The sequence below is a fragment of the Dipodomys merriami genome, unplaced genomic scaffold (genome assembly GCF_024711535.1).
Source record: "Dipodomys merriami isolate MVZ:Mamm:240054 unplaced genomic scaffold, mDipMer1.0.p SCAF_7, whole genome shotgun sequence".
Classification (NCBI taxonomy): Eukaryota; Metazoa; Chordata; class Mammalia; order Rodentia; family Heteromyidae; genus Dipodomys; species Dipodomys merriami.
This window is the reverse complement of record NW_027206290.1, coordinates 56,063,643-56,086,206: the sequence shown is the minus strand read 5'-3', so window position 1 is coordinate 56,086,206 and position 22,564 is coordinate 56,063,643. Positions and strand designations below refer to the sequence as shown.

Genomic DNA, 22,564 nt, shown 5'->3' with positions numbered 1-22,564 from the left:
TACTGCAGACAGGTGCAGCTCTAAGGGGGCATGTGTTAAATGTGGAGCAAAAACAAAAGGGAAGAAAAGTCTGGATCTGTTGAGGTACCAGCTGTTTAAGTACCAGCTCTCCACATCCAACTGTGCAAAAATGTTAAACAAGTCTGGCTTTCTCCCTAAAATGAAGGGAATGGTCATAGTTCTCCATCACCCTGGAATAAATCCAAGACATATGATTCTACTGCTATGCCACTCATGGCCCAGCTATGTTCACAGTGGATGTCTGAGTCCACAGACTATACCATAGGAACCCACTCCACAAAGTCATTCTCTCCAATTTCTTCAAAGGAGGCACAACAGGACTTCCTGGACCTCTGATATGCTCAGATGGCTGCAGACATAGGGATTGATTCCATCCACAGTGCCCCGATAACCTAAATCAACATGGCCACCCCTTGGTCAGCATCCCCTTCCTCCTGGGCCAAAAGAGGAAATGATGTTATTAAATTCCAAAATGGCAGGAGTCCCCTGTTTTCAAAGTGCTAGCCATTCATTCCTCCACACTAGCTGCAAGGAAAAACTAGAAGCTAAGAAAACACAGAAAAGTCTTGTCATCTGTGAGACTTCCTAGCTTGTTCCCATAGTGATATGGGAATTTTTTCCTTCCCAAAGTTCTTCTCCATTCTATCCCATCAGAAACCCCAAAACTAAGATAGACAGGGAACTAGTACATGACACTGGCTGACCCATGATGTGTGAGGGGGAAATAGCAGAAACCATTTAGGAAGCCAAGATGAAGGGACTGCAGAGAGGGACGTGCCAAAGAAACTGGCAACTGGTCTGAGAGGAGAGACATTTACTGGACCAGCTACTGAATTCCAGGATTCACTGTAAAGGAAAGAACAGGATCCCTTGTTCAAAATTAATAGAAACTTCAGGACAGTGATGGCCACAGTAAACTTATCTTCTTGGCATAGCAAAGAAGCAAGAAGTGAACATGGAGTTTCATTTCTTTTCCAATTAAATACTTTATGTGTAGGAATGGCACTTCCTGGGTGAGCTATACCCCAAGAAACTTTTCCCTTTACAAACTTTCTTGGCTCAGAGTGAGAGACAGACTTTTAATTTCATATAAAAACTTTTAATTTCCAGATGACTCAGAGGAGAACATGAGTGTCAAGGTCAGAAATTTTTTTTAGAAATAATTTTTCTAATATTTTCCAAGACAGAAAACAAAGTCAAGACAGGGTTAGGGGTGTCTGGTTACCTTTTGCACTGGAGCCAAGGCTGAGGGAGGCCCCACGGCTTGGGGTGAACTGGGTGATGGGTGTCTCCATGAAGGCAGAGCTCAGCCTGGCAGAAAGAACCAGAAAGAAGGTAGCACCACTTTCAATCATCAAGCCAAATAGAGGGTTGGGGGCTAGAGTGACCCTCTCTAATCTTAACTGAAAATGAAAAGGCTTTCTTTACGTCAGATTGCTTATGAATGATATATGATTACCAAGTGATAAGCTCATTGCATTTATACACTGGATGAGAACATAAAGGAAATTGATCATTTATTTGAACTCAAGTCATAAACTGAGAGACAGAGCTATAGAAATACTGTGCTATATGAAAACAAGAGACAGAAAGTACTTGAAGAAATAATTATTAAAAACTTTCTAAATGGGCATGCTTTTTGTAGTAATGCAAATATTCTGTATTTGAGTTCCATGTGTATAAACATTGGTGAAAACACTTCTTATTGTACAATAAAAATGAGAGCATTTATTTGTTCACAAATTGCATCTCCATAAAAATGTTATTAAAAATAAAGATGAAATAAAAATTTAAATCTATAAAAAAAAAAAAGAAACACTGTGCTGTGATTAGTTAGAAGCTACCAAGCCATCTCTCTATTGGATGAGGGTGTTTATATTGTAAAGCATTTTAATTAGAAGGGCCAATCAGATTAAAATATATCCCCAACTTATTTTCTAAAATAATAATTTATATCTGCCCAATGCTGGAGGATCATGCCTGTAATCCTACCTACTCAGGAGGCTCAGAACTGAAGATCACAGTTTGAAACCAGTCCAGGTGGGAAAGTCCATAACTCTTCTCTACAATTAAGCACCAAAAAGCTAGCAGTAAACCTATGGTTCAAATGGTATAGCACCAGGCTTGAGTGGAAAAGCTAAGAGACAGTGACCTGATCTTGAGTTCAAGCCCCAGTACTAGCACAATAATAATAAATAGTAATAGCAATAACATATTATATATAAATAAAGAGAAAAATGTTTAAAGCAATTGAGACAAATGTAAACAGCTGGTGAATTTTGGTAAAAAGTATTCTCAGGAGGTCTTTGTTCTAATCTCACATTTATCCATTTGAAACCCTACCAAAATTAGAAATTATAAAGCTGAGCACCAATGGTTCATACCTGTAATTCTAGCTACTCAGGAGACTGAGATCTGAGATTCCAAGTTTGAAGGCAGCCTAAGCAGACAAATCTGAGGTCTTTATCTCCCATTAACCAGCAAAAAAAAAAACCAAAAAACAAATGGAGAGGTGGTTCGAGTGATATCGTGCTAGCCTTGAACAAAAAAGCTAAGTGAGATCATGAGGCCATGAGTTTAAGTCCCAATAACAACACAAAAGGGAAAAAAAATTACAAGTTGTAAGCTGGTACTCAAAGGATTAGTTAACTTCTTGTGGTGCCCTGTGCCCAGGGCATCACATAAAATAATCATATAAAATATTCCCCATGACATAACGATAACACCAAATTATCCAAGACGCAGTGACTATGACTGCCAGGAGAAAGAGGAAACATTGCATTTCCTGCTAAGCGCTTGAGCACTGGCAACCAACATGCTCAGCGCACAGGGCAGAAACACCCTTGTGAGGTAGGGGGAGGGAGGACTCTCTTTTAACTCTCTCTAAACCCAGAAAATCAGGAAAATCAAGTTAAAAGAATCACAACTCCATACCTAATCTGTTTTCTGAACATTATCTCTAAATACAAATATCAACATAGGCATAGATGGAGAAAGAGAGTGAGAGCACAAATTTCCCAGCAGTCCTAAAGTAAATGGGGTTCTCTCATGAAGACAGCAGATACCATGTTGACCCAAAAGATGGCTGCATTGGGGCACCCAATCATCTTTTGATGGTTGCATCCATGACCCTAAGCAATACTCAGCAAGTGCCAGGGTGCTGGGTAGCTCATTCCACCTCCTCCTCATCCCTCCTGCGGGACGGTTTATATCCCCAGATTCCAGGGACACAAAGCCACCTCCTCACCCAGGCCACTTCTGATCACTCTATTTAGAAGTTCCAGTACATCCATACTCACTTCTCTCCTCTCTGACAAACTTTCCTCCACAGCAAGACGTTAGCCAAGTTGTCTTTCTCTCCCACTAGCTTTCAAGCTCCCTGACAATGAGGGGGAAAACCTGTTTCCTTTCCTGCAACAGTCCCACAGCCTACCACTATACCTGATACATACACCAGAGGCAATCAACAAGGCTTTGTGGAATGTGTAAGTGGTCAGGATGAGCGGGCAGGTGCGCAGATGCAGGAACACACCTGTTGCCTTCGATCTCCAGGATCCGATGATAGCGATCCAGCTCGTTTCTCAGAGTCTGCTGGGCCACAGCCAGCTGCCGGCAGTCATAGGAAGACTTCTCCAGCGTCCGCTCAGCCTCCTCCATCTCCTTCCTCAGGCCCTCGATCTGCTCATTGTAAAGCTGTATCTCGTCATCGTAACTTTCGTGGGCACTTTTGATAGCTTGTTCCAGGGTCATTGTCTGTGGGCAAAGATCTGCTGTCAGGAAATCCATACCTCTCTATCCCTAAGAGATAGGTTTGGTCAGGAGAACCAGATCTCTAGGTCGGAAATTCTACTGGCTTTGCTTGTTTCTCTCGTGATTACATATCAGCAATGACTCACACTGTACCTTCATGCATGTTTAACATCTGCAATTATGACTATATTCTCAGGGGCTGCTAGCATGGCTCAAGTGGTAGAGTGCCTGCCTAGCAAGAGTTGGGGTCCGTATTCAAAACTCCAGTATTACAAAATATATACGTGTGTGTCTATAATAGTATATATTATATGCCATATAATGTATACTGTATTGTATATTGTATGTAATATAGTATAGTACATAATAGATGTAATATAAATAATATTTATACATATGTGTATATAATCGTATATTATATGTCATATAATGTAAAATATATGTAATATAGTATATTGTATATGTAAAATAATATATACAGACACTATTTTATCATTTTACTCTCAAATAAGAATTTGACAGAAATTCTTGGCAGAATGGAACACACAAAAACACTACTTCTGGGCTGGGAAGGAGGCTCAGTGGTAGATTTGCTTTCCTCACATGCAGGAGGCCCTGGGCTCGATTCCTCAGCAACACATAAGCAGAAAAAGCCAGAAGTGGTGCTCTGGCTCAAGAGCTGAAGAGCTGAGGGACAGAGCCCAGGCCAGAGTTCAGGCCCCATGACCGGCCAAAAAAAAAAAAAAACATTACTTCTATATCAAGCAGCTCTTCTCAAATTCCTCTGGGCATTAGAACCACCCAGGGATGATAAGATTCAGCTTTCTGTGGGGTAGGTGTGGGCGAGAGCAGCAGACCTGTATTTGTAACCAGCTCCCAGGCCAGTGGGATGCTGCGGCTACACCAATGTCTGCATCTGACTTCATGTATATGCATTACAAACTACTTCCTGCACCCTGACCTCAGCATCCATGGAAGACATCCTGTGATGTCCTATGGTCACAGGATTTTTCCCTTACACTGGCAAATCTGGCCTCAGGATAGAAAAGTGATAACATATACAGGAAAATGCCTTTTACATCTGGAAGGAGATAGGGAGGAAGAAAGGCACATATATTAAACATTTGGGGAAGATGTCTGTCCATCCTGTGTCATTCAGTCTATTCCTCCATAAGAGGATCCTGCCAGCAATGTGGCCTTCTCATCTGTCCAGAGCTTGGAATGAGGGGTGGACTCGACCACTCAGGTGGGACTTTGGAAAGGGATCTCGGGGGTAGCAGTGAGCTGGTGGAACACATCGATGGAGAGCTGAGGCTGCCACTCTGCACTAGTGATCTTTCATTATGCGCATGGAGAAGCGGAGAAGCCACTCCTTGTAAGGGAAGAGACACACAGAGAGGAGGGATCCTGTGGTAGAAGAAAGAAGAGGAGGCGAGGGAGATGGATGAGCAGCTGTCTCGGATCCTTGTTCCTGGCTCCTGGTTAGTGTTACACACCAGCTCTCAAATATCAGTCACTGCCTTTTACATCCACTCCTCAGGGGAAGGGGCTGGGAGGGGGGTGCCCGCCCAGTGGAAAACCTGACAAGACACCACTTTACAAAAGCAATCAAAATTAATGTCATCGATAGGGAGGAGATGTATTGACATACAAAGGTCACCAGGTCACTTCCCAGGAATTCTTGCCAAAAATACCAACCTCAGTTAATCCTTAGAACACAGCAGGCTAACCCAGATGGAGGGCTGTTCCACAAAAGAGCTGGCCTGGGCTCTTCAAATCATCAAAATTGGGAAGACAAACAGACTTTCTTCCCAGACTGAAGGGGACTAGGGACAGGACCTGGGGCCAGAATATAGCACTGAATATTGATGACATTCTAACACAGTCCATTTATAATGCAGTATCACTGTTAATCTCCTGGCTTGCATTATTATCCTTTGCTTATAAGTTATGAACACTTGGAGAGGCCGGTCAAAGAATATATGGTAAACCTTAATGCTATTTCTGCAACTTTTCACATGATTTCAAATTTTAAAAAAGCATCCTTTCTGTTTAGGCCAGTTTGATCAGGTTTTTGTTCCCCAAAAATGATTTTTTGGGGGGTCCAGTCATGGGGCCTGAACTCTGGGCCTGGGTGCTGTCCCTCAGCTCTTCAGCTCAAGGCTAGCGCTCTACCACTTGAGCCACAGCGCCACTTCTGGCTTTTTTCTTTTTGCTTATGTGGTGCTGAGGAATCGAACCCAGGGCCTCGGGCAGGCAAGGCAAGCGCTCTACCACTGAGCAGTCTTATAACAGTTATTTAAACTATTCATCAGAATGAAGAATATTCAAAACAATGAAGAGCCCCATTCGCATAAGCTCAAACTTGGGTGAGCTGCCCTGGCCAGAACCACCTTGGCACTGCATGGGACACAGGTTCACTAGCCTGGCTATTGGAGAATGAGACCCAGTGCTCACAGTCCAGGGCAGGAGATGGTCCTGTCACACACACACACACACACACACACACACACACACGCCTGGAACAAGTCACATATATGACAAGGAAGATGTAGGGCCACTCCTTGGTCCTGAGAAAAGAAAGAGGTTTCCAGGAAGAAGAGAAATAGTATATCAAAGGTCAGGTGCCAGAAACCACAGAAGTGGTCAGGAGAAGAGTAGAGGATAGCCAAGGTCACCTTAAGAGGAGAAGCGAAGATGACCCTGGAAAGAGAGGCAGGAAGAGGATGTGGGCCTTGTGGCAACTTGAACTTGATATTCTATGAAGATAACTGCTGTGATCATGCTGAGACCAGCTGGCTTATCTGTGTCACTCCACTGAGCTGTGAACAGTGAGGCCAGCAGTGCAGGCAGGAGTCTGACTGTGAGCCCCCTCTGGAGCAGTGAGCTCCTGTGTGGGTCCTCTGAGTTCTCCAGATGCCTTAGGATACGAGATCTGAGATCTTTTTTGAAAAGAAAGTAAATTAGTATCCTTCACTGACTACGGGCTGGCTTATCAAACTCACCACTAGATGGCGCAAAGGGTCTGTAATGAGAAAGGAAGCCTGTGAGGTTCCAAGTTGGCAGTTGAGCGTTTTTTTAACTTTCCTGTCACAGACATTCAATGCATTTCCTGTCCTTTCTCTTCAGCCTGTAAGAAACGCCATCTCCAGGGGTCTCATGGTTCTATGTTTAGCTTACTTGAAGAAAAAGTCCCCAGTTCTATCTCAGGCTCTGATCCTTCTAGCCTAAACTAGACTGAGCTAACCTTGAGCCCGTGGAATAAGAAGTTTGGGGGCTTATGATAACAGGGACTGCCCTGCTAGAGTTAATGACTCAGTTGGTCTGGGATGTGCCAGTGAATTTGCTTTATTTTTTAACTGTTCTAGGGATTAAACCCAGGGCCTCACACATGCAAGACAAGCATAACACCCCAGACTACATATTTGCACTCCTAACAAGTTCCCAGCCTTCCTGCCACTGACTTCAAAGGCACAGAAACCTTGAGCTAAAGGATCTAGTGGCCTCTGTGAGCACTCCTGGCCAAGAGCCAACAAAGAGGCAGCATCCTAGGTGCATACTGAGTGGAATTCTGTCAGCAACAATTTGAATGAAACTGGGTGCAAATTCTCTCCCAAAATCCTCCAGACACTGGCCCAGGCCAACCCATACTTTTTTGTTATTTTTTATTTTATTTTATTTTTTGCCAGTCATGGGGCCAGAACTCTGGACACTGTCCCTCAGCTCTTCAGCTCAAGGCTAGCACTCTACCACTTGTGCCACAGTGCCACTTCCAGCTTTTTCTCCCTACGTGGTGCTGAGGAATCGAACCCAGGGCCTCATGCATGCAAGGCAAGTGCTCTACCACTGAGCCACCTTCCCAGCCCCCTAACCCATACTTTTATTTCAGCCTCAGGAGACCCAGAGCAGAGAAACCAACTGAACCTGCACAGATGCCTGCCTTACAGGGCAACAAGAGAATAAATGGGTGCCATGTCATTGTAAGTCCCTAGGTAATTGGTGAAGGCAAACTGTGTTCATTAGAACCACCACTGCGTTTTGTTATTGAATCCAGATCCAAAGCCTCAACCAGCTGGAACATTTCTTAATAGCATCTGCACTGCACACACACAGGCTTCTTTCCCTGAACAACACAAGATAACAAGTAGTTACTTGGCATTTATATACACCTAGATGACTTAGGCATGCACTTCCATATACTTAGAGAATGATGGACAGCTTGTGAGAGGATCACATAGGTTTCATGCAGGTTGTGCACAAATGCTCTGCGTGCTGCAGAAGGGATGGGAACACCCATGGTTTAGTATCTATGTGGTTCTGAAAATCATAGCCCATGGATATTTGAAGGCTCACTATCTAAACATATCCACAGCATCCCAGCCTTTCAACAGATCAGCTCAGGATTTTTCCAGTTTACTATGGTGTGAAAGCAAGGTGTGCTCTGTAGAAACCATGGTTCTCATTTTGCATTTTGCTTTTTTCCAAGAGGAGCTCTGAGTCAGCCTGGAGACCATGAGGGGAAAGGAACAGCATTCTACAACCTGCTGTGCTGCTGAGTTAGGATATACAATGTGAGCTGTACTTCAGCTACAGTGGGTATGTCCAGATGTGACCCCATTATAAGTCCAGTATTGTCTGTATAACTTTATATGTGAAATGATTTGATAATGTTTTGATAATGGTTTCAGTATCATTGGTTTGCTTTTCATAACTGTCTTAACTGGGTGTGGTGGTTCATGCCTGCAATACTAGCTACTCAGGAGTCTGAGGTTAGAAGAATCAAGGTTCCAGGATGGTCGAGAAACAAAAAGCTTAAAAAAACCATCTCAATCGATCACACACCGATCATCTCAGGTATGCAGGATGGCATGATGGGTGGATAGTTCAAATGGTGGAGTGCTTACCTAGCAAGCATGAGGTTGAGTTCAATTGCCAAAAGATTAATATTTTGTGCCTTTAACCACATTTTTCTGAAAAGAAATCCACAAGCATTACCAGACTACCAGAGGCTATGGGGAATGAGGGAGAGGCAGCACGGACGGAAAGGTGGAACTCCTGCTTCAGAGACATCAGAATCAACCAATCTCTGCAGCAACTGGGGGTAGAAACAGGTGGTGACAGACAGTTTATTTCCCATTCTCAGAAACCACACTAGTCCTTTTTTTTCCTATTCACCAAATGCATACAGGTACAGAAAGACAAAGGGGTTTTTGTCATCCTTAGAATCTAGAGCAATGGTTTTCAATTTGTTGCCACAGCCACAGGAAATGACATATTTCCTACGAAAAGCCACAAGTGTCATAGAAATGTGCATGCCTCTGAACAATTATTAGATACATGAATATATACTTATTTGAATATCTATACCTTTAAAATAAAAGTTTAACAAAACAAACCCTACCTTTTCACTTGCTATGCATTCTGTTATTTCACATTGTTATATTGTATAGTTTAGGGCTGTTGGTTTCTACTAATTTTTTTTGCCCTTACCAGGATGTCAACTCAAGATCTCACATTTGCACATCCTTTGCTTGCTCAGTGGATGTTCTTATCACTTGAATCACACCCCCAGCCCTGCTTTTTGCTGGTTATTTTGGAGATGGGATCTCATCGATGCTTCTGCCTAGGCTGGCTTCAAAGCATGATTCTCTAGATCTCTGCCTCCGAGGTGGCTAGGATTACAGGTGTGAGCCACCAGCTCTTGGCACTACTTTTTCTTATACAAGCCAATTCTATGAATTTCATTTTATATCCAATGAGTTAATGAGTTAAAAACTGGTGTCTAGAATCATGGCTGGCTCTGAGCCTACTTGTTCAACAATACACAGAACATAGACATGCACACAGGCCTAAATATATGAACCACATAATACCTCACAGATACAGCCCACCTACATATTCATACCACATGCATATACACACAGCACATGCATACACACCACACACACATGCCACACATAAACACACATCCCATATATGTGTGTGTATCTATATACATATAGATAGATAGATATAGATATAGATATACACACACACATATACCCTCTCTCCCTAGGCTCTCCCTTTTTCTCTCTCCCTTTCTCTTTCTCTCCTCTGTATTTCTTTCTCTCCTTCCTTCTGTCTGTTCAGGTCCTTAGATGAGACCACAGTCACCAAGATGGGGATGTGCTCCTGAAGCCATGGCTTGTCTCCAGAGAAGGATGAGTTCTAAGGGTGTCCCTCTCCCACCATGATCCTCAGCTCACATGACAGTCATGGTCCCTGAGTGGCTTTGGAACTCTGAGAGCCGCACGAGGGGGTAGGACTCTAAAGCCCCCAAATGAGATCCTGATGTGGAGGGCACTGAATGTCTATAAAATGCATCATGTGTAGCCAAGGCTTTAGATGAACATACGACAACCAGATGTTCCAGGCTCACTAGAATCAGACTTTCACAGTGTTGTTGTTGTCGTTGTTGTTGCTTTTCCTCCTTATCCTTTACATGTACCGGCCTGACTTGGGAAATGTGATTCCACAACCTTACAGGAAGGGGCAGTATCTGAGCAACACATCTCATCACGTGGTCAGGGGGATGGTGATAAAGACAAAATTAAAGAATTTAAGGGATGAGCAAGAAGCCTTTTAGCCTTGGATACAGAGCAGCCATCAAAACAGACTGAGCTTTCAAATGGAGCTCCAATTGAAAGGGGAGTGGGAAGAGGCAGGATAGAAACATGACGTTTACTCTAACAAATGTCCCACTAGAGACAAATACTGCGACAATCACTCTTTCCAGGTTGATAATCAAATGTCAAAGCACAAATTTCATCATGAGAGAGGAAAAGCAGGAAGCACAGATTTGAGAAAGTGTAGGATAAAAAGCCAGAATCCAGTGGCTACACCTGTAATCCTAGCTATTCAAGAGGCTGAGATTTAAGGATTGGGGTTCAAAGCCAGCCCAAGCAGAAAAGCCCATGAGACTCTCACCTCCCATTAGCTACCAAAAAAAGCCAGAAATGGAGCTCAAGTGGTGGCATACCAACCTTGAGCACAAAAGCTCAAGGCTAATGCCCAAGCCCAGAGTTCAAGCCCCAGGAGTGGCACCAAAAACAGAAAAATCCAATATGTGTCTACTTATTCTTAGCAAGTTTGATCTAAGTAAATAAATCCAAGATGAAGCTGAGATAGTTCACCCTTGGTGGGAGAAGAGCATAACCCAAAAGGACCATGAGGGGAATGGCTGGGAGACCAGTATCACATGACCCCCATAACAGGCCTCTTCCAGGCTGGATGCTGGGAGTTCTGAACCCAGGAAGCCTCAGTCCAAGTCAAAACAAGGCACATGGTCACCTGCTCACAGCACTATGGCCGTGCCAGGCACACAGGTATGCTTGGTTGTGGCAATTCACAGAGCTGGATCCCTGTGCATGCATAGGACATAGATGTGGTGGGAATGGTCACTGGCACATTGCAGACCCAGGGGTGTGGTGGTTACCTGGGCCTGTAGCTCAGCTCTCTGCACCTGCAGGTGATGTAACACCTCCTGGCTCTCCTCCAGCTGACTCTGTAGGGCAGCCACTTCCCGTTCTGTCAGGAGCTTCTCCTGCGTGAAGAAAACCAGACTCAGACTCACACACAGAAGGAAAGACAAAAGGAAAAGGAGAAAAGCACAGTGTGGGATGTGATGGGCTGAATGTGTGTGGGACACCCCCAAATTCATGTCTGAAAACCTTCATCTCCAAGGTGGTGGTATAAAGAGGTGGAATCTTTGAGATGCGATTAGGGTCACGCAGGTGGGGGCCCATGATAGGAATCAGTGCCCTGTGAGAAGAGGAAGACTGAGTACTGACTCAATCTCTCCACCATATCAGCACACAGCAAGAAGGTGACCTTTGCCAGCCTGGAAGAGAGCCCTCAGCAGATCCTGACCTTGCTGGCCCCTTGACATTGAACTCCTAGCTTCCAGAACTGTGAGAAATAACGACCAGTCTATGGAATCCCATTCTCCCAGCCTGTGCAAGCTCCGACAGGCCCGTAACAGCCACTGTTTGTATCTTTGGTTTTGTCTTCTAAAAGCACAAAAGACTATTAGGAGGCCTGAATGTAGACCTATTTGTGTCATCAACTGGTTAATAGGCATTTGACTTTCAAGACCTCATTTCCCCTTCTGTGAAAAGAAAGACCTGGAATGCAGACACTCTGTGCCATCAGCTTGTGGCAATATGAAGCAGGAGCCACTGGATCTCAAAAGGTAAAAGAGAAATGGGGCCCAGGGGAGGCCTCCATATACCATCCTATGGATGTTTTATGGAATCGTCCAGAAGGAAATCCTCCTGCAACCAGCCCACACTCTGCCACACAGCTCCCTCTCCTTATTCACCTCTCTACTGTCTATGCAAAAATACTCATATTGATTCACAAGTGCCTGGCTGCTCAAAAGCGCTGCCTCCCATCACAAGCAACACAGCATCAAAGACATGCTATATCTTTGCCCAGTCTATGCCCAGTGCCCTCGTGTTCAGTCCCACCTGTGAAGTCTGCCTCCTGCTCACAAATGCCTCACAAAGAGGCCTTCTGGAGTGTCCCCCCAAAGTCCCATGGGTTAAACACTTGGTTGACAGCATGTGGGGCCACTGGGAGGTGGTGGAACCTTCCGGGGGTGGAGCCTAGTGGGAGGAAGCTAGCACATTGGAAGTTAGGTCATAGGTGTGCTCTTGAAGGTGATAATGGGACTCTGACCTCTCTTTTTTTCTTTCTCTCTGTTCAATCTGCTTCTCTGTCTGTCTTTGGCTTGTTTCTTCGTGTCTAATTCCCCATCTCCCTGCCTCAATGATGTAGACAAGAATGCATGCGAATGCATGCAGCTAGTCACAGAAAAAGGGAAGTGATGCTGGGTACCAGCCTATAATCCTAGCTACTCAGGAGGCTAACATCTGAGGATCATGGTTCAAAGCCAGCTGGGCAAGAAAGTCCATGAGACTCTTATCTCAAATTCACCACCAGAAAACCACTGGCACTGTGGCTCAAAGTAGTAGAGCACTAGCCTTGAGCTGAAGAGCTCAAGGATAGCACCCAGGCCCAGAGTTCAAACTGTGTGACTGACCCAAAAAAAAAAAAGCTTAATTGAACCATGGTGTTAGAGGTAAGGACATTGAGAGGTATAAAGATTAGAGACAGTTACTAGGGTTGAGCTCCATGATTAAATCCTGATGACTATAAGAAAAATCAAACACATTATTCTCTCTCTCTCTCTCTCTCTCTCTCTCTCTCTCTCTCTCTCTCTCTCTCTCTCTCTCTCTCTCTCTCTCTCTCTCTCTCTCTCTAACACACACACACACACACACACACACACACACACACACACACACACACACACACAGTCCCTGTCTCTCCAGCTCTCTGTGATATCCTATTCTATCTTGGGACTTGCCACCATCAGTTGCAACCTCTTGCCCTTGGAATCCAGAACTATGAGTCAACATAATCTTATTTTCTTTGTGATCTGTTCTTTTTGTGGTATTGTTGTTATTCACAACAGAAAGCTAAAACAGTACACCAATTTTGGAAAAACAGTTTGTCTATTTCCTGTGAAGTATGAAATTTCCTATGAAGAAAGAAAAAAATCTTAAGACAATCGTCAGAGACACAGTTTAGGTCTCCTGTTGTTTAAATATTAGCATGAACAAAGAACATGTGAACAAGGAACAGAGGAATGAACTTCACAGAAGTGGCTGTGGCTCCCCTCACAGTCAAGCCCACTGCTTGTCCCTCCACCACTACCAAGGTCAACCAAGCCCATTAAAAAAAAGTTGAAAAGGGGCCGGCACTGATGGCTCAAGCCTATAATCCTAGGAGGTTAAGATCTAAGGATCATGGTTCAAAACCAGCCCAAGCAGGAAAGCCTGTAAAGCTCTTATCTCCAAGTAACCACCAGAAAACTGGAAATGGTGCTGTGGCTCAAAGTGGTAGAGTGCTAGCCTTGAGCAAAAGAGTTCAGGGACAGAGTTCAAGCCCCAGGATCTTAAAAAATAAAATAAAATAAAAAATGAAGAAATGCTGCAGATGTGATTCCACCAGGACAGGCATGCTTTCCCTGCAGCTGGGGCTCCTGTGCTCACCTCCTTCATCCCAGCCGTAATGGTGGATGCTGGAGAAGCAGTCTGGGTGATCTGCTGCAGGATGCTGACATAGGTCTGAATTTCCAGAAGGTTCTGTGGAGGAGGGAAAACAATTTCATTGTAAGCTGAGTTTTTCCCTTATCCTACAAGAATCCATGAATGGACCCATTTGCACATTCTCCTAGAGTCATGATCGAATAGGGAGTGAAAAGAGGAGGAGGACTGGCAGCACTGCCATTCCCTTTAGTCTTCACAAGAACACCAGGGCAGGTGCGTAAACCGAAGCCTGGATTCTTTTATCCTTCCCCATCAGTCACATTGGAACTTGGCAGAGGTGTGGGAGAAAACCAAAATGAAATCCTCCTGGAGGGCTCAAAGGACTCTTCCTGGCACCAGCATAGGACGGCAGTTCAAAGGCAGAGAGGAGGAGAGCTTACTGAACAAATGACTTACTGAATATATGTCTTCCCAAGCAAAACTCTGAAATCTCCTAGAATGTAAGACCTTCTGAAAAACAGGGGTAACTAGCTGCAAAAAAAAAAAAAAATCCTAATGGCTCACGCCTGTAATCCTAACTACTCAGGAGGCTGATTTCTGAGGATCAGGGCTAAAAACCAGTGCAGGCAGAAAAGTCTGTGAGACTTTTATCTCCAATAAGCTACTTAGAAAAAGCCAGAAGTGGCGCTATGGCTCAAGTGATAGAGTGCTAGTGTTGAGCACAAAAAAGCTCATGACAGTGACAGGCCCTGAGTTCAAGCTCCAGGACCAGAAAAAAAAAAAGAAAAAAGCGTGCTAACCCTTTACCCACCCAAGCACTGGCCGCAGTAATAACCGCCCTCACCAGAGAATTTCCCTGGCCAGTTCATGGTCATTCCATCCAGGAAGCTAGAAGGGCTTCACCCTATCCCAACCCAGGCCAATGGCTTACCAACAGAGAAGTACAAAACACCACCTCTCTTGTCTCCAAGTGGGAGACAACCCTGTGGTGTGATTCACACTCTCCCCAGCTCCTTGGAAGGCCGAGGCGAGGCTTCAGCTGAGACTCTCCCCTTTCCCATGCTTGGCTCCCTCCCTCTACTAAACAGTTTCCCTTCCTCCCTTTATCCTCAGAGCTCTCCACACAAACAGCAATAACCTAAGGGTCACTATCTTGGCCTCTGAACATAAGGACTTATCTGAGCATCGTGAAAGTTTCCCAGGACCGCTACCTTCCTCATGATTCTAAATGGCCTCAAGATTACTTTGAGCTACTTTGGAATTATCCTACCCACTCCACCCCCCACCCCATCTCCCCTCACACACACACTGCATTGTTCCCAGGCTTCTAGAAGTAAACAGAAGCAAGAAGGAAGGTGCAAAGGTGGAACCAGATCAGGGCATGTTGAAAGATGCCAATGGGAGAAGCATCCATTGCAGAGCCTGGATTGACCCTGTGCAAACACTTATGCACAGGTAGAACTAGAACAGGTTTACTGAGGCCTCCCCAGGTTCCAGGTTGGACCTACCCTGCCACATTGTTTTAGTTTAGGTTGTCCTAGCATCAGACCCTCAAGAGGAGCTAGGTGGGAATAGTTGATGTAAGAGATAAAACTGGGAACTGTGAATCTGTGGAGTCCAGTCCAGCAGGCACAGGGAAGGGCAGGCAGCCCAAAGGGGTGTGCTATCCATCAGCCACTCTCCAGGCCGTGAGCTCCAGGCTCATGAGAATCTTTGGGAACCCAGAAGCCTCACACAGGCAAGAGGGAGCCAGAATATTGGTACACTACCTCTCATCAGCCCCTGGTTAGGTTCGCCAATATTTTCTTATAGACCAGAGAGCAGCCTTTGACTGCTAGGAGAAAGTTCCCAAGCTATGAATGAGCATATGGGACTCCAGAACTCACAAGAGAGAAAAGACCAGAGGGAGAGATCAGGGTCAGGCCACCTCAGGTCTCCTCCATTCACTAACCTACACAGCTGAAAAAGATAACTGGCATTTGCAATTTCAAGGTAAAGAAGCAAACCAGAGTGGTCCAGCCACTAATGGATGGATACATAATTCTAGAGTTTGGTTTTTCTAGTACACCAAGCACTCTACCCTCACCCCAAGTCAGGCCTGTGAGAAGCCGGTGACGGTGAATAAAACTCAGGACATGTCATAGGAGAAGGAGCTCCTACATAAACATAAATGTGCTCCTCAGAGCTGGGAAAGTGGCTCAGTGGTAGAGTGCTTGCCTTGCATGCCTGAGGCCCTGGGTTCGATTCCTCAGCACCACATAAGCAAAAAGAAAAAAAGCCGGAAGTGGCGCTGTGGCTCAGGTGGTAGAGCACTAGCCCTGAGCTGAAGAGCTGAGGGACAGCACCCAGGCCCAGAGTTCAAGCCCCACGACCGGACCAAAATAAATAAATAAATAAATAAGTGTGCTCCTCAAAGGATGTGCTCAAAGACTTAGCTGCCCATTTTTGGTCTAGAGGGAAATGTATACCCAAAGGCTAGCCACTTCTGTAGCCTGTGTTCAGCCATGAATATCCCAAACTGAGTGTTTTTGGATGAAAGGACATCAGAAAGGCCAGGGTTACCTTTTTGTATCTGTCCTTGGCTGCGCTAATATCATCTTGCAGAAACTGGGCTTCGAGCTGAAGGCGCAGGTTGTGCAGTAGGGCTTCATCAGCTTCCTGAAACGAGAAAGTCCCACTCTTGCATCTCAGAGGAGACTTGGTATGAAGTCAGCCAGATGTCTGCTTACACAGATCACTTGGGCATACTTAAACACAGATTTTTGTTCAGTAGCTCTAGGAAGTTATCTGAGATTCTGCATTCTAGCAAAGCATTAGGTTGTCATTAGATCTGGTTGGGAATAGTTTTTATTAGGCCAGGTGCCAGTGGCTCATGCCTGTAATCCTAACTACTCAGGAGGCTGTGATCTGAGAATTATGGTTCGAGGCCAGCCCAGGCAGGAAAGTCTATGAGACTCTCATCTCTAATAAACTATTCCAAAAAAACCAGATGTAGTAGAAGTTGAGGTGGTAGAGCACTAGTCTTGAGCAGAAGAAGGTTAGGGACAATGCTCAAGCCCTGAGTTCAAGCCCCAGGACCAGCAAGGATAATTTTCATCAGAGGGTGACTTTGTACTGAAGGGAATCTGTGCCAATATCTGGAGACATTGTTGATTGTCATTGCTAGAAAGCTGGAATGTTTGTCCAAGAATCTGGTAGACAGAGGCAAGGGAAGTTGCTTAACATACAATACACAGGACAGCATGCCAGTCCAACATGAACACAAAGAATATTCTATCCTAAATTGTCTAAGTTGAGAAGCCTTGATCTGGAAGGTTATGAGAAGCCAAGCATGGTGACACTTGCTTATAATCTTGAGACTTAAGAGACTGAAACAGGAGAATCATGAGTTTGAGACCAGCCTAGACAACATAGCCCAGTCTTGGCTACATAATAAAACCCTCCCCCGCCTCTCTCTCATTAGCATATATTATATATACTCTATATATACCACGTACCCTAAAATCTAAATGTCATCTGTATTTGCTCTATATCTTGTCAGGAGTGCCTTGAATTTCTAAAACCAAAACAGAGGAATGGCTTCCTTTAATATTGAAACCTGTAAATTAATAGTTTTCTCCCAAGGATGGTTAATATCCCCTGTGAGATGTAACTTTGACACAAAATATGGGTTTTTTAGAATGATTGCTGTCACAAATAGCATTTATTCCTATAACTTAGAAATGACATGTCACAGAAGGTTGAATTTGCTCACCAAACTTTCTTCTAACTTAGATTCACCTCAACGGTGAATCTGACCTTGTTTGGACAAAACAAGTAGGCATAAGGGAAGAGTTCATGCTGTGTTATCAAAAATTGGCTCAGATACTTCAGTGTGTCCAGTGTGACATCCCAGGTGAACATAACTGAAGAGTATCAGGACGCCCCACACCTCTGCCAATACATGCCTGTCAGTACCTGAGATCTTGCTAAGTGGGTTCTTACTGGCTTTTTAATGACATACTTATTTCTAAGTATGATGAATATTAATAACAGGCTTTTATTAATAAAGGTGGATAGATGTTTTGGCTAACATATTTAAGAAATACATGGCTGAACAGAATTAAGACAATCAAGCTGCGCAAGGTATTTGGGGATGCTCCCCACCTTTGGGAGAGTTTGGGTTTAGGCAAGGCCTTTAGACTGTAGTTTCTGGAAAAGTACCCTATTTCTTAACTCTTCTTGGAAATGACCACTGATGTAGGAAGATTTCTGGTTTTCCCATGCGGACAGCCAGGAAAGGGCTTTCCATGCAAGTTTTGTCCTCACCTTTATATTCTCCGAGGGCTGTCTTCACCTGTGATACTAAAGCTAGCGCTTCAATGAGCTGACAGATAAGGCTTACAGATTTTGGAGACTTGTGTCAGAATAATGGCTTTGGATAGATCCCTCACTCTGGGAGCAGTGGTTGGCTTTGAGGTAATTCGACACCCTGGGGCTGGGGTCAAACTGTCACAGAGATATGACAAATATGAGGCAAAAGTGACAGAACATTGGGAAAAAAGAAGTCCTGAGCCAATTTCTTGGGATATTTTTCCTTTGCCCCTTCTTAAGCCTGCTGAAGAGGAGGTAGGGTGGAGACTTCTCAAGCATCTCACTTTTTTGCCCAAAGTGAATCCACAATTGCTAAAGCCGAAGAACTAGAAATAGGTTTCAAGAACTCCTTCTGTTGTAACCTAGAGATCAAATATTTAGAAATAGAAGGAACTCTGGGAGTCAATGGTCCTCAAATCTTTTTATAATCCACCAGTATGATCCATTCCTCCCACAGAAGCCAATATATAGGGATGTAGCCAGGCACTGGCGGCTCACACCCATAACCCTAGCTATTCAGGAGGCTGAGGTCTGAGGATCTCAGTTCAAAGCCAGCCTGGGCAAGAAAGGTCAGGAGACTATCTCCAATTAACTACCAAAAAGTCAGAAGTAGAGCTGTGGCTCAAGTGGTAGAGCAAAAAAGTTCAGAAATAGTGCCCTGAAGACTTCAGGGATAGTTCAATTTCTAGGACCACACACACACACACACACACACACACACACACACACACACACACACACACACACACACACACACACACACACACACACACACACCACCCTGGGTGCTGGTGGTGGCTCACATCTATAATCCTAGCGACCTCGAAGGCTGAGATCTGAGAATAACAGTTCAAGGACAGCCTGGACAGGAAAGTCTGTGAGACTCTTATCTCCAATTTACCACCAGAAAACCAGAAGTGGAACTGTGGATCAAAGTGTTAAAGGGTTAGCCTTGAGCAAAAGAGCTCAGGGGCAGTGTACAGGTCCCAAATTCAAGCCCCATAATCAACAACAACAACAACAAAATCAAGGATGCTTTGTTGCTATCCCAGTGAGTGGCAGGGAGCTGCTCCAGACTGAAGCAAAGGACTTGTATATGCTAAGGATATGCTCTACCACTGGGCCATCAGTAGTAGATACCCTCAGCCAGATATCCTCTTCACACAGAGCAAAATGGGTCACAGGCAACCCATCTGTCCAACAGCCTTGTTCCCATAGAGGCCCTTTAAGTGACCCCAGGGCTCTGCCAAGTGCAGTCAAAACCTAAAGTTTACTTTACCAAAGGAATGCATGAACTTGACTGTTCAATGAGTCACCCAGCTGGTCAGTGAAATTAATGGAAGGTAATGGGACTGGAGCTTATCTTAGACCTCTCTGCACTGGTTAAGAGTTGGGCCACACACCAGTGGCTCATGTCATTAATCCTAGCTATTCAGAAGGCTGAGATCTGAGGATCATGGTTGAAGCCAACGCAGGCAGAAAAGTCCATAAGACTCTTATCTCCAACAAAGTACCCAGAAAAAGGCAGAAGTAGCACTGTGGCTCAAGTGGTAGAGCTCTAGCCTTGAGCACAAAATGGCTCAGGGTCAGTGCCCAGGCCTTAAGTTCAAGCCCCAAGCCTGGCAAAAAGAGTTATGTATGGGTGGAGTAGGGTATCCCTACTCGCTACCTCTCAATGATAAACAGGCCATCAATTAGGATTTTAAAATCATTTATGAGGCAGGCACTTGTGACTCACAACTGTAGCCTTAGCTATTCAGGAGGCTGAGATCCAGAATATGGTAGTTTGAAGCCAGCCCCAGCAGAAGAATCCACTAGACTCCATTTCCAAAATAAACCGCAAAAAGTAGGGTTGAAGACATAGCTCAAGTAGTAGAGCACCAGTAGAGCAGTAGTAGAGCAGCCTAGCAAGCACAAAGCCCAGAGTTCAAACTCTGATATCAGCAAAAGCAAAGCAAAACAAATTATTGGTAGTGATAATAAAAGGACAACCAATGTTGACATTAAAATAGGAACTAACCAGAAGCTTCAGCAAGCATATTATCTGGTTTTGAAGGTAATCCCCTGATTGACTGCCAAAAATTTTAAAAAGCCCAGGTGAGCTGATGCTGTAGGAATGTGCAGTTGCTGATCTGTGGAAGAAAATTTGTTTTGAATGTGTTTTCTTTTGTTTATACCAGAACTCAGAAATGTGTAGACACTGTGATTTTATTATGCATAGGATGCTGTCAGCTGAGCTTTCAAATGTTTCACTGGCAGAAGCATCTAGATTTTTCTGAATTGAAAAATCTAGGTCAACATTCCAATTTTGGAAAAACAATCCAGTCCTAGTATTATGCATATTCTAGATGCAAACAATGGTTCCCAAAGTATGGTATGGTACCTGCACCATACCACCTGGGCACTGGGAAGAAATGTAACTATTCCAGTGTATCTTAGACCTACTGGCTCAGAATTTCTGGAGCCAGACCACAGGAATCTAGGTTTTAACACTTCTTCCAGGAGACCACTGAGTCACATTAAAATTACAGGATCGCTGGTCTAGAATGCTTACAACATTTTTTAAGATCTCCTAGCCAGATGCTGGTGGCTCACACCTATAATCCTAGCTACTCAGGAGGCTGAGATCTGAGGTTCAAAGCCAGCCCAGGCAGGAAAGTCTGAGAGACTCTTATCTCCAATTAACCACTAGAAAACTAGAAGTGATGCTGTGGCTCAGAGTGATAGAGTGCTATCCTTGAGCACAAAGAGGCTCAGGAATAGTGCCCAGGCCCTGAGTTCAAGCCCTATGACCAACCTAACATATATATATATGGTGGTGGTGGTGGTGGTGGTGGTGGTGGTGGTGGTGGTTGTCATCGTCATGGGGCTTGAACTCTGGGCCTGGGCGCTGTTCCTGACCTCTTCAGCTTAAGGCAAGTGCTCTACCACTTGAGCCACAGCACCACTTTCAGTTTTCTGGTGGTTATTGGAGATAAGAGTCTCATGGACTTTCCTACCTGGGCTAGCTTTGAACTGCAATCCTCAGATCTCAGCCTCCTGAGTAGCTAAGATTACAGGCATGAGCCACTAGTGCCCAGCTCAAAAAAAAATGTATTTTTATGGTACTGGAAATTGGACCCAGGGCCTCAAGCATGCTAGACGAGCACTCTACCACTGAGTTATATCCCAGTCATTGCTAAGAAAGGATCAGGGACATAATCAGAATTTGATGTACCCTTGAAAATCAACCTTGACAACGTTCTCAAGGATATTCTAAAGGGTTCACTAAAAGCCCAATTGAAAAAAAAGAATGGGGACTCCATTCATTAAAATTAATGGTTAGGTAGGATTTATTTTTTTGAATACTTTTAAGGTTGCTGACCTAGACCCTAGGGCCAGCCTGGAGGAGTAGACAGAGGGAACGCTCTCCCCTCCCCATTTTCCTCAACTTTGCTCTCTCCCCTTTATTCTCCCCACTCTTTCTTTACCCATTTTTCCTTCAGATCTCTGCACCCCAACTCTTAAACTTTCCCTCCCAGATTCCTCTACTCTTCAGGAAGCTCCTTTCCAACCTAAGAGGAGCCCTTGAACATGTGGGCACTGGTATCCCAGAAAAGGGGAAGCCTCATGTCCCATCCTTCCATGCCCAAACTCCCTTACCTCTTGGGCTTTTCCACAGACAAATCTAGAGACATACGGATTGCGTGGAAAATACTTAATATGTCAGCCGTTACATATTTTTAGTTATTTTTAAGTGAGATCATTTGACTAGAACCTACATTGCCTTAACATTCTGGGGGCTGTGAAAAAAGAAAAGCAAAAGAGGAAAACTACAAAATCTACTTTCTTCATTTTCCTTAAGATAAGCAAACTTAGGCATTATGAGGACCAATAACCTCCCATATATACATTTAGTGACAATGAGATCTAGAGGTTGGACAAACCTGAATATTTTTAAATATTGACTTTTAAGTCATCTTAATTTCTTTGTGCCATCAAGTGGCTGGAAATGTGACTAACTTTAACTAAACTATGTAAGTAGTTATATTGAAGGATTTATTTCCCTTCAAGTGCATAGCAAAGAGTGGCTTGTATTTGCTTATCTGGCTGTTAGAAATGCAATGCAAAAACTCTGATTGGGATAATTAATTACCTGGCAGCCTGGAAGCTTGGTAGGTTGTGAGAGAAATAGCATCCAATGATCTTACATGCACTGTGGCATTTTCCAAAGAGGATCCAAAGACTAGGTCAAGGATTTCTCAGAGTTTCACACCAAAGGAAGAATCCCTTGTACCAATGGCTCTACAGGAAATGGGCACTGAGAGTAAATGGAGAGCCAAAATCCTGTTGATTTTATGTATGCA

The 22,564-nt window shown here is 44.2% G+C and overlaps 1 protein-coding gene across 2 annotated transcripts in view; it reads right to left on the bottom strand.

Moving 5' to 3' along the window:
- Bfsp1 (beaded filament structural protein 1) overlaps window positions 1-22,564 on the bottom strand; it is a 58,423-nt gene that overhangs the window by 1,198 nt on the left and 34,661 nt on the right. For both annotated transcript variants that reach the window (XM_070007654.1, XM_070007653.1), the window contains exons 3-7: window positions 16,428-16,523; window positions 13,869-13,961; window positions 11,246-11,353; window positions 3,554-3,774; window positions 1,247-1,332 (exon numbers count right to left, since the gene is read on the bottom strand). In XM_070007654.1, coding sequence (XP_069863755.1) covers window positions 1,247-1,332; window positions 3,554-3,774; window positions 11,246-11,353; window positions 13,869-13,961; window positions 16,428-16,523 — 604 coding nt within the window. The remainder of the gene's footprint in view (window positions 1-1,246; window positions 1,333-3,553; window positions 3,775-11,245; window positions 11,354-13,868; window positions 13,962-16,427; window positions 16,524-22,564) is intronic.